Here is an 18,345-nt window from a genome sequence, read left to right on the forward strand (position 1 = left end):
ACATTGGACAGATTATGCATGAAATTATCCCAATCTCTTTTAACCCCAGAAGTTTGTGATTATTGCAATTTGTGATTTATCAACTTAAATATTTAAACCTACATCTTTTCTAAATGCACTGTTTGTATTTGTAAAAATGGTCAAGGCATGCAAATCATGAATAAACATAGAAAACGATTAATGAACAGTAAAGTATGGGAGGAGCAGATAGTGGTATTAGGCCCAAAACCTTTTGTGGCTTTAGTTACAATTAACTCAGCTGACCTTTCTCATGATAAAACATTTTGTTTCATAGAGAATGACGATGTAGTACACTGCGTCACAGACTTGAATCATAATCCAAAACATAAATGTATCGATTAGACATGAGATTATGATAGCCATACTCTTTCTTTGGCTGTTCAGACATAAAATACAAATAACAAATGGCTGTAAGAACATTTCTTAAGGATTTTAAAAGAACTCTGAAATATGACATCCCTATTGCTTACATTACATTAAATAAATGTTATTAATAGTATCTCATTACATCTTTTTCTGAGCTCAGTAGGCAAAGACCAGGTGTGTCTTTGAGGCATTAGTAATTAAAACAGCTGGCATAGCCAGTGATATGATCATGTAGAATAGCCTTCTAATGAATAATGGTAAGACAGATGACCGTAAAGTCACGACCCCATTCATAAGCAGAGCCCTCAGATCTCATCTTTGTGCAATTCTGATCAAATATATTAAATTAATATATCAAGCGTTTAATTTGCCTTAGAGATATTTCAGTTGCATCAGAAACTCCAGCCAACACAGAGAAAGTCGTGACTGTTTAAAAAGGGTAACAACACGAAGCCCACGCAGCAGACCACACACCACTGCAGGACTACATATTTGGATTGGGATTGCCTTCCAAGTGTGTCGTAACTGTGAATTGTTTCTTACGGGAGAATGTTTATCAGGAGAGGCTCTATCGATCTGTGCACCAAAAAGGGAAAAGACTCTGCAGCATACTGATAGCTGATAGTCACAGGGCCAGCCATGTGGTTAGCAGTTGGATTCACCGCATTACAAGTAGGGTTACGGCAGAGTTAATGATGTGCAAGGTTCAGTTCAGGTGTAATGGCAGCAGGGGATAAAGAGTGAATGTCTGTGTGAAATTAGACAGTCAGGGTTTATCGACAAAAAGGGGCAAAGCATTGAAATTGATCCAGGTTCACAATTGAAATAGAACAGAGTCTGCTACCACCTACACCCTCATCCCAGCCTGCCTGTGGTGACAAACAAATATACACACAAACACATCTTCATTAGGCATCTGACATAAATACACATAAACCAGTTGAGGTATATCACACCTGGCATGTTTTCAGCCCATTTAATCCAGTGTGTGCTTCAGAGAGGGGTGGTTATGAGGCCTACCTGTGACCTGCAGCTTATCGGCAGTGACCTCACACTTGAGGAAAAGACGCCCCCTCCTTTCAGTGTGATCGGTTCCACACATGCTGGGCACGTTCATGACACACTGATTATGGACATTCATATCGCAGGCTGGAAGGACAGAGAGAGGAGATACATGACATTACAGAAGGATTAGCTTCATGCACTTGATCCAAATCAAATCAAACTGAATGGCTCAGGGCTTTCTTAGAATTGACTGAAATACTGATGCCATTGTGAATGAGCATGCCAAATATAGTAAGCTGCTTTAAAAAATGCCCTTGAGACTTTCTGTATCTACTGTATATAAGGACATATTTCGATTTCATTCCATGTATAAATATTTGGCACAATATTAAAGGAGGGGTTTTCGGAAGGCTGTGTGAAAGAGAAGATAACAAGGTTATGACCCAGATTCAGCAGTGTGATGTCATGCATACATGGCATGTGTGTCAGCCAACAGTTAAATGGATTACATCATCATGCCATCAAGTCAGTAGGTGAATAAGTGAATAATAAAAAACTATTTATTGTTTGAGCCTCACTGTAACAGTTCTATGGCTAACCATTGCTTAAAAATACTACAGTGTGATCATATTGTGGTGTGATTAGAGGTGCAATTGATCTTCCAAAACAATTTGCTACATCTCTATTTATGTACACCCTGAAGCAATCATTAGGCATAACTGGTGGTCTGCAGCAGGTGAAAGATAATGTATTTAGGAGCTCATTAAGGCACTCAGACTAATCCACTAACAAAAGATTAAAGGGAATAATAGTGAGGGAAAGATATTAATAAAGACTCGGTAAAGCTTTTGATAGCAGGCCTATTCAGGGTACACGAAATCTAGCTGCAGACTGAAAATAGACTATGTGAGATTTTAATTAGTGAAAGTCAATGAGGAGGGGAAATACAAGGGCCTATGATGTTCTGTGAAGAGGAACAATATGTTTTTTTTTTTCAGGAGACTGATGCTGATAAAGTGGCTCTGTGTAGCGCCACTTATAGCAAACCATTATTTTCCTATGTATGCCATAATTATGCCTCATCGACCTGTAATAGTGCAGGATGAATCATCCACTGTTAGTGTTTGAGCATCAACTTCAGGCCCTACACCACTTGATACACACAATTATACATTGACACTAACTAATGTTATATTATAAATTGTTTCAATTTTAAATCTCTTAACCACTGAGTGAGAAGTTGCAGAAATAAAAATCAAGAACTTACACTCGCACTTCATGCCCTGGTGGATGAGGCCATACAGCAGAGAGCCACAGTGGTCACAGAAAGTGGGGCTCCCATAGGTATGGATCTTAAACTTGTGCTTTGTTCTGGGATCCTGAAACAATCAAAACACAGAGAAAGGCAAACCAATTACCAACTGTCAATTAGTTATAGCTAATAGCTATATGGACACTAGGAGGTAGGAAAAATACCTGATTATTAACAATGTACTGATTCAAAGTTGGAAAGCCAACTGCAATAACAGTTTCAAGTATATAAATCGCCTTAAGCGGTTTCTCAACACTGGAACATTGTCTGTGGCCTACTGGTGACACCACTAAGAAATATGGTTTTAAAAGGAGCAAAATAGTTTTTTTAACTAGTGCATTATTGTAACCTTTACATATATTATTGTTCATTTGAGTTATTTTATGCATTTTACATTATGAAAGCTATCATACTGTTTGGAAGAACATAAAAACGTATGTAATTGAATCAAATGGCAGGTAGTATGCGAAAAAGAAATGTTAATCAGATAGAATTCGGTACACCTCTGGACATAAAATGTTCTGTAAAACCTTTTTTTTTTTTTTTCATAATTTCAAAAATATCTATCCTTCAAGCTTTAGCCACAAACAGCTCCATCCTTTATCCTCTGACACTCACACATGTTACTAAAGGAAAAATGGAAGATGAAATCAACCTACTGCATCACAGGACACCATTGTGTGTCACGGAAATGAAAGTCACTTAGCAGACAATTCATTGCTGATTGCCAACTGACTGCTTGATTTTTTTCTTATACAACTTGAAGTGTTAGCCAATCAATCTCTAACAGCTTTTTATTAAACCATTGTTTTGGGGGTTGTCTTTCCATCTTTATTGACCACATCAGTGAATAAGAATGGAGTTGTTTGTACTCAATGGGCTTCGCATTTGATTCGATTCAAAAGGCACCAATACAATACAAAAATACATTTAACATGTTTGTTTGTTTGTCTGTTTGTCAGCAGGCCCGATGTTTATGAAACTTAGTGGAAGGGTGTAGCATGGACCAAGGAATAACTCATTACATATTGGAGCAGATCCGAATAACAGATACTGTACACCAGTTATTTTACAAGTTCCTTAACGCTGGGGGGCATGGCCTTGGCGGAGGTCTGCACTTTCCGAGTGCCCTTCCAGTTTGTTTTTTTGTATGTTTCTCACATGTTATTAAAAACAATTTGTACAGGCACCCAGATAGCTCAGTTGGTAGAGCGGGCGTCCATATATAGAGGTTTACTCCTTGACGCAGCGGGCCCAGGTTCAACTCTGACCTGCCGCCCTTTGCTGCATGTCATTCCCCCCTCTCTCTTCCCTTTCATTTCTTCAGCTGTCCTGTCAATAAAGGCCTAAAAATGCCCCAAAAAATAATCTTTAGAGAAAACAAAAAAAAACAATTTGTATGATAACATATTGAGGTTCACATATTTATTTTGCTATAACAAGATTTGTGTCTCTTATCAAAAGGATGTTCAAAAACCAGGGAAACCCATTCATTTTCCAGTCAGATGTTGCAGGTGGTTATGTAATGCATTCATTCAGAATCCCTCCAGAGTGTTATTGTGTTTTAATGGTGCTTAAGTGAGCATTTTACACGATGTAAAACAAGCTGGAACCTCTTCTTGCAGATTCACACTGGGACCCACAGTTAAGCTACATGATTGCATCATCCCATAACCACGTAATATTAAGTCCATTTAATGTTTAATGTTTTGATAACTTGCCCAATTAAAAACTCCAGGTTATACTGGAGCTGATCAAACCCCAAGTGTATGAGCAACTCCCCCACTTTCAAGTAAATGCATAACCTATCTTTTTATTAAGTGCTCATCAGCACTGGCTGGGCCAGCATCCATGCAAGAAGTATGGCCCAAACGGCCACTGTTACTATACAGTAGTTATGTGCCACTTGAAGGTAAGTGGTATAGTACGGATATATTACAATGCCATTCCTGTATGTTATACAGTGTAGGGTCCCTGTCACATGCATACATTCATTCATCTCGTGCACTCAACCTGCAGCCTATAAAGCACTTTCCTCTGAAAAATGGCGGACTGCCACTTTTTCAAGCACCCGGTCAAATGCCAAGTGCTTTCCTGCTCATTCTCAAATTGTGCTGTACTGTAAATCTTTTTCAGAGTTGGAATCTGATCAAGTGGATTTGCACTGAGAACATTATTCAGGCTTGTCCGTTGTTTTTTCACTGCATCTATTAGAAAGGAAAAGTCTTTGTATTCTCTAGAAACAAGGGAGTTTCATTCTCCCAGGAAAGAGAGATATTTTTTTCTGTATCTTGAGAAATACAGTGTCAAATGAGAATGTCAAACGAGAAATGAATGAAAAGAGCTTGACCCAGGAGAAATACATCATCAGTAAGAGGAGCAGGATGGCATATAGCTCAGTGAGAGTTGACACTATCACACGGTTAGGCGCCACAGTAATCAATGTTTCTGTTTGCCATTTCAGTCAGTTTGCCACTGGCCTCTGGTCTAATGCAACAGAGCCTCAATTTAGGTTCCTCAGATCTTGCTTGCAATCTGCCATTTCCCTGCCTGTCAGTCAGCAGAGGCTTTACACCTTCATAGGACAAAGAGAAATGCTTCCTTTGTCTGTCTTTCAGTCCACGGGTGTACGTGACAGGGACAGTAAGTCCTGATCTGAAACAGAGATGTTTACATTCTAGCTGTCGTAGGCATACCTAATTTTAATGCCCTATATTAAATTCTGATTTACATAAAAGTCAAATGTTAAAGTAAAAATAAGTAATCAATGGCTTTTTTTCTGTTGCACATGAAGGAATTAAAACATCTTGAGCCCTATTCAAATGGGACAAGTATTACCTGGGGACCTTTAGTAATTTGAAATATTTGCTGAGGTTGTTTGTGATCTTAATCCCGTGGGAATCTGCCATGTCTGTAACTTGTCAAGTAAAAATTCCACCGCAAATGACCTACCATATTTCGCCAAACACAGAAATCATGTAATAATATTAGTCTTGCGCGAATTGGCATCTCTGCGATTCGGAGTCGTATTGGCTGTCTTGGCAATTATTAATTAAAGTTTTGACAGAGCCTTCACATCATATCTGGGGGATAATGTCAGTAAATATCAGTGAAATACAGACTTCCCTTAACCCGTGCGAATGCGGTGCATGAAACCCAGACGTTGGGGGGTAATTTCAAAATCACATGAGGTCAACAGGTAATTAGTCCCTTGCAAATATGGATTTAAGACACAGCTTGTAGTGGCCTGTAATAAAAACTGAAAACCGACCAGGAAGTGACAGAAAGTGACCAGGGAAGTGACAGAAAATCTTCGCCCTGATGAAGTAATCACTGAATCATCACAATTAATCAACAACAACCCAAACTATCTGTATAAATTATGGTCGTTGTGCTAAAGGATCATAAAATCAGGTCGTATCATGCCTACAAACGTTTCAGAAAGAGTAGCAACACTTTATTTTAAAGAGCTCATATTATGCTTTCATAAGGTTGGGGTTGTAGTCCTGGGGAATAGTGTTAAAAATAAATTTTAACCACTAACTCTTCAATTCATTGTCTTTTGGAAGATGAAACCGAGGAGATTTCCCCTTGCACTGACGAATACAGCGTCTCCTAGACATGGTGACACAACTATCTGAACTCTTCGGGCCTCCGCTCTAACTAGCTTGGTTTGAGGGTGTGCCACACTCAAGCATTATAACGTGTGTTACAAAGTGACGCTAAATGACATGCGTTTGTCCTGGAATTAAAGGCTGGACTTCAATAGAGCTGTTTCGAGCAGTTCGTGAACAGTGTTTTCTGTGGGAGATGGTAACTCCCTTTGTGGTGGACTTTGGGCTTTTTCACTTTGTAAACCTATTACGTGCACAAATATTACAACATGATTTAGAACACACTATGATGAGATGTACAGTAAGTGTTGTAATGTATTTGTCAACAACTATAACTCCTCCTGTACTGTCCCATACTGTAGTTGGAGGCTGGTGTATACACACATAATGAATGACAATATAGTAAAATTACTAAATATGTCTTCATAGGAGAAATTATAACTTTTGATACTGTACATTAATAAGCACTTAAAATGTCCTAGCTCCGTACAACTACATCATAGTATGTTATAAACCATATACTGAATGTTTGTATACTGCATATAAATGCTAATAGGGGGACTTAAAATGGAGTGTTTTAAGTCCCATTTTATAACACAAAATAAATATTGGAGTGTGGCAGGGCTGGATCGATGGGTAGAGCACTGAGAGGCTTATGCCTCGACGCAGAGGTCCAGGGTTTGAGTCCGACCTGTGACAATTCCCTTTCTCACCTAGCTGTCCTTAATTAAAGGCAGAAAATCCCCCCAAAAAATAAATAAAAAACATTTATATTGGTAACACTTTACTTGAAGGTATCTACATAAGAGTGACATGACACTGTCATGACACAGTCATGACACATGAACCCTAACCCTAATAATAACTCCACATGACAAAAACCGAATGACACTAAAAGAAGCGTTATGTCATAAACGTTTATGACTTGTTTATAATGTTTATGACACGTTCATGACAGTGTTATGTCACTCTTATGTAGATACCTTCAAGTAAAGTGTAACCTAAATATTTCACAAACTCAGTGGACATTTTCTGCTTTACTTTTCTGAATGAGTCTGTGATTTCTAAGAAGCTCACAGCAAGTTATTCTGACTGCCAAGCTAAAGTCTTCTGACATGAGCAGTTAGACGCTGATGGTCGGCTTATTGGAGATGTCCATCATCTTGAGTGACTTTAAACTCCTCCATCACATATGACAACTTGAAGTAAAGACACAGTACATGAACAAGTAACACCTCACAGCTAAGGCAATCTGCAGAATAATTATCAACATCCAAAGCAATCAGGTATGGAGTTCCATGACTGACTTGAATTAATTAAATTGGGGTGTAAAACAGAATCTAGCTTTGACAGCAGGTCTGAAAAACGCCCCTGCCCATAGCGGCTTAGAAACCCCTGTGCAGAATAAATGTCCAAATAATATTTTAACTTGTATTCTGTTAAAAATGTAAGCTGCAATGGCCAAAATATTTTTAGCCATTTTGTCAAATTATAATTTCCGTGGGTCATAGAGCAAACTTCACAATCACATACAGTGCACATTGTCAAATTTGCAGCCCCAACCACATTGCGCACAGAGCAGCAGTCATTAAGGACAGAGAAGAAAACGAGACAGGTAAATAGACAGTAGAGAGATAGAAATAGAGAGAGAGGGCTTGTGCCACAGCTGCACTTACTCATGTCCACCCACACACAGCTGATCCTGAAGGATTATTTCTCCCCCCCTTCCCCTCCCCCTTTGCATTGTTCCCTACATCTAGATGAATGAGCGATGGTGACTAAGAGCCATGTTCAGCTGCAGATGGATAATTTTTTACCAACTGTCACATCAGCTTTTCTCAGATAATGGAAAACACTCACAACTAAAAGACAGAATGATAACAGGCAAACCAAGGTGATGGTGGTGAATCAATAAAAAACTAGTGCCGTCAGTGAAACGTGTTATTAATGGAGTTAACGCAAACCCATTTTAACGGCGAAAAAATTTTTAGCGCGAGATTAACGTTCTTTTTGGCCTAGCAAACTTTGTAGTTTTTTTCACATGCTGTTGCAACAACTAGTAACGTTAGAACAACTACAACACCACACCGGATCTAGCTAGACCGGAAACAAAACAACAGGCACGCCGAACACACTTGTTTGGGCTTGCGAGCCGGCCAAAGAGTAGTAGGCTAACATTACGTTTTGAGTGGATGGCGAGCGCGAGACACCGAAATGGATGCCAATAAGATTCTGAATGGAAAGTTTACTTTTAAAAAGTTGCCAAATGGTTCCATTGACAAGACCAAAGTGATCTGTGTGTTTTGTCATTGTTAACTGAGCTAGCATCGCAGCACATCCAGTCTGAAATACCACTTGAGGGCCAAGCACACAGCTGAGTGACAAAGCCAGGTGACAAAAGCACAAAGCAAGCCGATCCACTCTTCCATGTTGATAAGAGCATTAAATTGAGAAAAAAAATAATGGGACAAAAAGAAATCAAGGGACATTTAGAATAGATAAAAATGTGCGATTAATTGTGATTAATTGCGAGTTAACTATGACATTAATCACGATTAAATATTTTAATCGTTTGACAGCACTACAAAAAACGTCCAGTTCCTTGAGCCTTGAGAGCAGCTTCACACGTGTGTTCCTGTCAGACTCTACGAAGTGGTCAATCACTGCGACAGACCGTGAAAACTCACACTTACTCTCCTGTATTGGCAAAATGATAGTATGTCTGTAAGAATGAGAGTGTGGATGTCTCAAGCTCAGTTCCTGTTTGTGCTGTGTCTACAGTCATTTGTATTATTGATTAAAATATATAACTGTTAATTAGTGGATTATTCTTGCTGACCAACAATCAAACAAGACTAAGAGTCTACCATAACTGTTAATGTCAGCATTCAAACATGCTCACAATGAAAATATTATCTTGCTTATGATAAGCAGGTATAATGGGTTGCTTTTAGCATGCTAACATTTTCTAATTAGCTCTACACAAAAAGTACAGCTGAGACTGAAGGGAATGTCATTAGTTTTACAGGTATTTGAAAAGGCAGAGGATAACCATGAGTTATTACAAGTCATCATGAGGGAGACAATGTATGTGTGTACAGACTTTATGGATATCCATCCAATAGTTATTTTACCCAAAACAAAAAAACAAATATGAACCTCATGGTGGCGCTAGAGGGAGAAGTCAGAGGTTGTCTTTAGGATTCCTCCTCTGGCGACCATGAATGTCTTTACAACATTTCATGGCAATCCATCAAACAGCTGTGGAGCTTTTTCAGTCTGGACCAAAGTGGTGAACATTGCCATACCTATAGCCATGCCGCTAGCATGGCTAAACCCAAGTATACTCAATTCACAATAAACTCCAACATACTACATTTTGTAGTTTTACTTCATAAATTACTTAACTTAATCAATTACTAATCATACTAGTAACTGAATAATTTTCTGATTGTCCTCATAACCAACCTCTCAAAATGAATTAATCTGTCAGCTCTGACTGATTTGTAAGGTGTCATTTAGTTCAATAGTGCAAGCTGTAATGTGCAGAAAATTAAACTGGTAAATGAATGTGCCGACTTCACATCACTGAGCACACTAAATTGTCCATTAACACATCTTTTCTGCGAGCTGTGGGATGACAGGGTTTACCCCTGTGGCTTCTACCCCCTATTACAGCCTAATTGTGTCTTAATGGGAAATTCAAGACAGACTGGGTGGCGCTTCCTTACCAGAACAGCAGGGGAAGAAGAGTGTAATGCCAATAGCAATAATGAAGGCAATCACCAGGCTCAACACAAGAAGGCCATTATAGCAAAACAAAGCCAGGGGATGTTACATGTTGACTGGATGATGCAGCAAGGAGGTTGCCCTTTGGCTACTGGTAATACAAGGGTCAATAAGATGTCACATGCACAGACAGGGAGCATTTTGCATCATGTTGTGCAATAGAGTAGAATACTATCTATATTTATTGTGGCTGGTGTACCTAATCCTAATCCAGCAAACAATTCATAGTGCATCATGTGCATCAAGGATGGTGACAACTGATCTGAGGTGAACTGAGGTTCTCAGAAAAACACAGAGACATGATGTAGTTACAGATGAAAATGTTCACACTAAGCCATTTGGTATAAACAGCTCTGTATAAAGCTGAACAACAGAAAAATAAGAAAGGACATTTCTAGTACAATCTGATTCGCATGAACACAACGACACAGAATAAACATCCAGTCACTGGTTGGATAGGGAGTAATCAATCACCCCCATACATATCAAATAGTGATAACAATGACTGTTGAAAACACTGACCGATGAGGATAATAAGGAAATACACAAAGACGGTCAACTAAACTAAGTTTAACCAATTTTTTTACTGGTCAAAATTTTGGCCTGATAATTAAATGAGTCTACTTCCTTTGTAGCATGTTCAGTAGTAGATACTAATTATTCTTAGTTCAAGATCAACAAAGATAAAGCCAACACAAACTTTCTCTGAAATGACATATTTGTCCAAGCAATCAATGAAAAATCCTCATATGGGAAATTCACATTATTTTTAAATAACCTCAGAGCAAATTTACCTTTTAATAATGCCCACATTTATTGTAGAATATGCCCTGCACTTATCCCAGGCTGATTTGCATGGGAAGCCACAGATCAAAAACAAACACAGGGCAGAAGGCTGATCAAAAGACTGGAAGCAACCAGAAGATAGTGATGAAAACAGAAGCACGGGGGGTCAGCACAGTGATGTCGGCTAATTAGCCAGGCTCTCCAATCCAGTTTAATTAGCAAACAGGACGCCAACCAGGCCCTGTTAATGAACAGTTTGGCAGGGTGAAGTTGGGGCTTCCCAGCAGAAGGAGGGGAGGGAAAAGGGTGGAGGGGAGGGTGATGTTAAAGACTAGGGTCACCCTCAAGTCACGATGAGATAAAAAATGAAAATGCCGTCTTGTTGTGTAAAAGAATATACAAATCCTACTTTTTCACCCTGTGGACACTGGATCGTGTGGTGATTTTAAGTACAGTACATCATAAAGTCTGCTGGTTAATAACTTAAAAATGATTGCATTTTAAACAAAAAGCATTTTGTCATAAAAATTGCAAATTCATAACTTAAGAAAAACCAAAAGGTCAACATGCATGTTGTCTCGCTTTGCCAGACCAGCCACACGCTGGGGAGCGGAGGAGGGTCTGGCTAGTCCACATAGCATTCCGAGATGGGAGAAAAACATATTCTGGTTTATTGGCATTTCGTGAAACCAATCACAATCGTCATGGGCGGTGCTGAGCTTCGCACAGAGCCGCTGTGCAAATAGTCGTGAGAGAGAAAACTCAGATTTAACAGATAGTCTAGGTAGCTGTCTCAATTTAACCTGCAGAGATCTGAGGAGCAGTCAATCATAGTCCTCATAAATCCACCGGAGTTTAAAATTCCAACAAGAAAGCAAGGCAAAATTTTCTGCTAGACTGGAGCAATTCTGGAAGTGAAACATCAATGATAGGGACTAACATGCATGCAACACAACAGCAGCATCATTGGTTTCAAAGCACACAGGGACATTGTATATTTATACTTAGAATATTCCAATAAACAAAAACACTAAAAAATATAACTGTAGTTGACAGATAGCTTGGTGCTGCATTTAACTCAATTTCACTTTTTAGAAGAAAAGTAATGTAATCCCAACTACGTTTTTGCACTGTGTGCCTTGCATCTAGTCAATCAGTGTCAACATGAACACCTGCAGGCTATATTAAGAGTGTGTTTAGTTTGTATTATGCATCTATGCATGTAATATTTAGGCAGTTAGACTGTACAGCATTAGACACATTCTTCACTATGAATTTTAAAGCTGGTCACTACTAGTACTACATCTACATGAATTTACTTATTTAAGAGTGGTTTCTATAACAACAAATACCATGTGCACACAAAAAGCACATTCATTCGTAGAGTGAGTTAACATAGTTAATGGGTATAATTGGCAGGAAATGGCAATACCATATGGGCTATGAAGCTATTACACACTGATGTAGTGTAACACATTTAGGATAGAACAACATCAAACATGCAGAAAAGATTTCTGAATTTGCATAATGCATTCTGAAAACTGAAATACTTGAAAACTTAACTAACCAACAACATTCTGCAAAGTCCCACACAATTGTTCTAATATTAATATAATATTGTACATGTGTTTTTGACTGGTAGGTGTGCCATGCCATGCAAATGTTTGGTACATTGTTGAATCCAGATAGAGGATGTTTTGGAGGTGCAGACAGAGAAGAAGACCTGTGCTCTTCTCTGAAATAAGCCCCTGATTAGAGAAACTAAGGCAATTAACATTGCCAGTGATGGTAAAATACAAGTCCAAGTGGTCAACTCCTCTCTGCTTTTCCATTTGATCCCTCCCACCGCCCATCATATAATTACAATAACCCAATCAATAACTCTATCTAATCTCAGAATGCAAAGCAAATATTAAAGGAACATGCTGATTTATTGGGGCTTTAGCTTATTCACCGTAACCCCCAGAGTTAGATAAGTCCATACATACCCTTCCATCTCCGTGCGTGTTGTAACTCTGTCCATCAGCCCCACCGGTAGCTTAGCCTAGCACAGATCCTGGAGGTAACAGGTTCCAACTAGCCTACTGCTCCAAATAAGTGACAAAATAACGCCAACATGTTCCTATTTACACGTTGTGATTTGTATAGTCACAGCATGTACAAATAACAAGGTCACACGAGACACAGCCACCTTCTAACCATATGTAAACTGGGAACTATATTCTCAGAAAGGCGAAGCACTGCTACTTCTGCCACTTGGGTGGAGTGATATGCTTGCAGCACCTGAAAAGCTCAGAGCAAAGAGTAGCAATGCTTCGCCTTTCTGAGAATATAGTTCCCAGTTTATATACAGTTAGAAAATGTCTGTGTCTCATGTAGCAGTAGGCTAGTTGGAACCGGTTACCTCCAGGATATGTGCTAGGCTAAGCTACCGGTGAGGCCGTCGGACAGAGTTACAACACGCACGGAGATGAGAAGGGTATGTATGGGCTTATCTAACTCTGGGGGTTACGTGAATAAGCTAAAGTCCCAATAAGTCGGCATGTTCCTTTAAGATCGTTCTGATAAGAAATATAAATGTTGTGAAACTCCAGACAGGGCAAGGTAAAACAGACTGCATGTTGGCTGTATGTACATGTAGTGGGAGCCAAAACTGTATATATGTGTGTGTTTGGTGCTGCAGCAGGACAAAGAAAAGACAGTACGTACGTTTACGCGCGCATCATAAACCAGGTTACTCTGAGAACTCAGGTTACGCAGCAACATATTTATCTGCACTGTAGTAACCTAGTTACTGTATACCTGTATATATACGGTACATGCAGGAGATCAGTAATCCAATTTCTTATCTATCCCTGCAATTATTGTGAAAGCATTTGTTACTTATTTAACTTTTATAGTGATAGAAGGCCTCCTTCCAATATGTGTTTGAATTTTACAAATGGTCAACTGCTTGGTTGTGGAAACCAACTTATTCAGACCTCTAGGGGTTATTTGGTGTTTTAGCTTTAGTTGGACTTTGCATGGAATTATTCTAAATACAGTATGAGGACGTAAAGCTCTGTGTAATGATATTTCCTTTCATCATGCCGCTCTGCTGTCTTAGCAACAGTTGTCCTGTCTGAAGTCTTTGTTATGCACTTGCATACAGTGTTGTGGAGTAACTACTTACATGTAACGGTGTAATGTAATTTAATTACAAAATAAAGGTAACTGTAATCCGTTAGTTACTGTGAAAAAAATGTGTAATCAAATGTGTAAACAGTTACCTATGAAAATGTTCATGATTACATTGGGTGTTACATCTGAATATTTTCTGTAAATAGCTATGCTATATGTTGACACTAAAACGTTTTTTCATGTGCACAATGTCTTTATTTTGCCATTTCTAGCCACAGCCGTTTAGTAAAGTTTGATGCTATTCTGATGCTTTCGAATGGTTCTCCTGTTTAAATTTGCAGCGCCACCCGTCTGACAGTTAAATTGCCCCTCAAGCTGTCTGAGAGTTGGCACTATGGCAATGGATAAAAATGTGTTCCAATTCTGGAAATATGAAGAAAAAAAAAAAAAACATTTCATACAAAAATCTGGAAAGGGTTCAAACATAACAATGCAAAGATAGTTTGCCAGTGGTCTAAATCAGGGGTCTTCAATGTTTTTTAAGCCAATGACCCCTTAACTGAAAGAGAGACAGATCAGGGACCCCCTACTACATATAATGTATAAAATGAAGTTGCATATTAAGCAGCCTAAAGCGTTTATAGATACCTTTTTTGCATAATACTAAGCTATTCAAATAGCCAAATAACTGTTGCCATGATTTTATAAATCATGTTTTAATGTTAAACACACATGTGGAACAGTTACTGACTACATTATATAGGCCAGTAAGCCTATCATCAGTGGGGATTTATATTTGCTAATAATATGCTGGAATCATGTTAAGACTTTTTAATTTTTGAAAAAACTTTCAAAAATTAACAATAATTTTGAGGCCCCCCTGCAGTGACTCTGAGGACTCCCTAGGGGTCCGGGACCCCCTGTTGAAGATCCCTGGTCTAAATGATATTGACGTTGAAAATGTCAATGTCCAGACTGATCTCATGAAGTGGCGTATGTACGACACGCCATTCGTATGCCATTTTTGGCGTGTTATCAAGACGCATACTCGCTTTTTAGCGTGTTTATCAACACTGTTTGGCCTCCATTGACTTATATTACCTTGCGATTGCGTGTGAATTTACGCCGCAGCGAGTAGTATGAAAGGGCAAAAATCCGGGTAGGGAGTTTAGTCGGGGTGGAGGATGGGTCAAACACAGGACTTTCACCCAGGAGACCGGGGATCGTGTCCCGCGTGTCACGTTTCCTAAACTCAACTGTTGCTTTCTTCTTGAAATGCGTACAGATAACACGCCACTTGACTTAAGAAAGCGGGCGTATATGTTTACGCAAAGTCATGATGTCATGTTGCAATGTCCAACATCTGAAGGTATGTAAGTTAAGTTAGCTTACAGTAACTGCAAGCAGTCCAATTAAAGTGATCATATTATGCTAATTTTCAGGTTCATAATTGTATTTAGAGGTTGTACCAGAATAGGTTTATGTGGTTTAATTTTCAAAAAACACTATTTTATAACACTATTTTTGTCGTACTGCACATTGCTGCAGCTCCTCTTTTCACCCTGTGTGTTGAGCTCTCTGTTTTAGCTACAGAGTGAGGTATCTCACTTCTGTTCCATCTTTGTTGGGAGTCGCACATGCGCAGTAACTAGTTAGGACTGCTAGCTAGTCAGTTGTAGAGTATGAGGGCGTGCCACGCTAGCAGCTAGGCGAGCATTATAACGTGTTACAAAGTGACGAGCGTTTGTCACGGAAGTAAAGGCTAGACTACAATAGAACTGTTTGGAGCAGTTTGTGAACAGTGTTTTCTGTTGGAGATGGTAAGTGCCTTTGGGGTGGACTTTGGGCTTTTTCACTTTGTAAACCTATAACATGCACAAAAAGATATATAAGACAATAATAAGGAAAGGGAAAAAAAGCCAAAAAGCATAATATGAGCACTTTAAATAAAGTAGGGAAGACATGCCTGCCTTCCGTATGACACACTTGGCTTCTAATGTGTATTGAAGACATATTTTAGCACCATATTTTGCTTGGTGCATATCCCTTGATATTTGGTTGTTTGATTATTTACTTGTCGTGTTAACCCTTCTACTCTGAATGGTATAGCATTCATTCAGAATCAAAACAATACTGACAGTTCTATTTTTTTTTATTTTATTGCATGGAAGTGTAGCAGTCATCAAAAAGGCTGGGTAGCTAATACAGTCCACCTGCCTCCCACAGAGTCAAAAGAGATCTGCCCGGTGTGACATTTGCAGCCACACAGAGAGAGAGTGTGTGAAATGAGACACACTGATTGTCACTTTATCTCTGTCATTTCCTTCATTTACCTATCTCTTTGACCCATATGTTCCCTACAGGACTGAGAAAAAGGTTTTAACAGTGATGTTTAAAAGGTGAACAATTTCCAGCGCCAGAAAGTGCCGACCGTCACTGAATTCCCTCTGAATTCTCTCTCTGCACACCTCACCTAATACTCTCATCCCTCTTTTACCCATCATCCCTCACTGGGAGGTGACATTTGAAATGGAGGTGACAGGAGACTCCTCCCTGTATCATTTTTTGATACAGGGATTAACGTGTGTGTGCGTGCGTGTGTGTGTGCGTACTTGGAAAGGCACACCAGGATGGTTTTCAATTACTCCAAATGGGTGTTTTGAAAAGGGTGAGGAAATGTGTGCCTGTTTGATTATCCCCTAAACCAATAGCTGCAGATACAGGTTGGTGTATTGCAATTAAAAACAATTACTTAAAAGCTTCTTCTTCTTTTTTTTTAAATAAGCTATTTTTGTTTGATTTGGGAGTTGATTTTCAGTAACAGTATCTTGTACCTGTGTTAAATATTTCCCTACTATGTACAGCTACTGTTACTCATTTTCAAGCGTCACTGTCAAAACCCCTTTACGAGGTACTAATGACACCCTGACAATGTGTTGAACAAAGCATGGCAGTCTGTGTCACCTAATTCTGCCACTGCAATTAAATGGTCAAATTTTAATTATAGTTTACATCATATTAATCACATTTCCCTCCTACAACCAAACCCTATGGTATTAGAAAAACTGGACACACACAGGCATGTTTATCAAATTGTTTTGCGGCATGTAACAGAATGGCTGAAATGACTCAATCAACAGCAGCTAGCAATCACTTTATTCCACCAGACACACAGGCACAAACACATCTTTGCTGCTGGCTACTTTCTAGTAAATATCTTCATCTTGGACTACAGATAGGAGTAAAAGCTGAGGTTACAATAAAGTGTAACCAAAATTTCCCTCGGGATGAATAAAGTATCTATTTATCTATCTATCTAAGTGAGAAAAGGTTTGGAAGAGAACAAAATTGAGCTATCATTTATCCAGACATGAGGTGTTGGGCTAGGCAAGGTTACTATTTTTAGCATATAAATCACCACCCTGATTCCTCTTGGCCTTTCACTAAGCTGCTGAGTGCTGAGAGGGAGGGCAGGTTGCCACCACAGCTCACAGGGGGTTTTCCTTGCCGTGTTGTATCAGTTAACACATCTGTCTGCTAGCAGAGTAAGAGATAATGGCTGACATTTTTAAATGTTGTCAGGGCCCAAGTTTCCTTTTTGACTGACTTTGTATAAATGAATGCCATCTATCACAGTGCTGTTCTAGTGGTATAATGGAGATTGGGTGCTTTGTTCCTGTAGCGGATATGTAAAGTCAGTTGCTCAACTCTTCACTGGTTCAGGAGCTTGTTCATTAAACATTCCATGTATGCCTGACTGATAATAGAGCACCCACACACATGGACACTGCAGAGATGTGTTCCTCTGCAGGCACTGGTCCATTAGCATAGCCGCGCACAAATGCTGTGAGTGACATCCACAAGGTCAGGAGAGGACAAGGGGGTCTGTCACGGCTGTCACATTGGCTGGAAGATGACTGCACTGTTTACTACCTACTATTCCAACCTTTTATCCAGCACGGTAACAAGTAGGAAGAAACAAATGGAGAAAAAAATGAAAAATGGCAAATGCCAGAATAAATTGCCTTATCAGATGCAGGCTGTCCATCTGTCAGGTGCTTAATTATTAAAAGCACTTCCAAAAATGTATTTAATAGTCTTGGCAGAGACTTTTTTCACTGTAATGAGCCAGCATATACATGGACAGCGGCTTTGCTGTTCAACTCTGCTCTCTGTGGTCTTTGCTCTGGATTGCAGAAACCTCAATAAATGTTAGCTTGTGTCCATACAATCAATTTAGTGCCTGCACCTGTGTTTGTGTGTATCTATGCGTGTGGCGATTTAATTATGGACTTGTGGAATACTTTGACTTCTTCAGGCTTGTTTTTTGAC

The 18,345-nt window shown here is 39.2% G+C and overlaps 1 protein-coding gene across 1 annotated transcript in view; it reads right to left on the minus strand.

Moving 5' to 3' along the window:
* prkcaa (protein kinase C, alpha, a) overlaps positions 1 to 18,345 on the minus strand; it is a 156,236-nt gene that overhangs the window by 60,776 nt on the left and 77,115 nt on the right. The window contains exons 4-5 of the mRNA XM_039814229.1: positions 2,660 to 2,771; positions 1,408 to 1,536 (exon numbers count right to left, since the gene is read on the minus strand). Of these exons, the coding sequence (XP_039670163.1) occupies positions 1,408 to 1,536; positions 2,660 to 2,771 (241 nt within the window). The remainder of the gene's footprint in view (positions 1 to 1,407; positions 1,537 to 2,659; positions 2,772 to 18,345) is intronic.

This window comes from Perca fluviatilis, chromosome 1 (assembly GCF_010015445.1).
Source record: "Perca fluviatilis chromosome 1, GENO_Pfluv_1.0, whole genome shotgun sequence".
Lineage (NCBI taxonomy): Eukaryota > Metazoa > Chordata > Actinopteri > Perciformes > Percidae > Perca > Perca fluviatilis.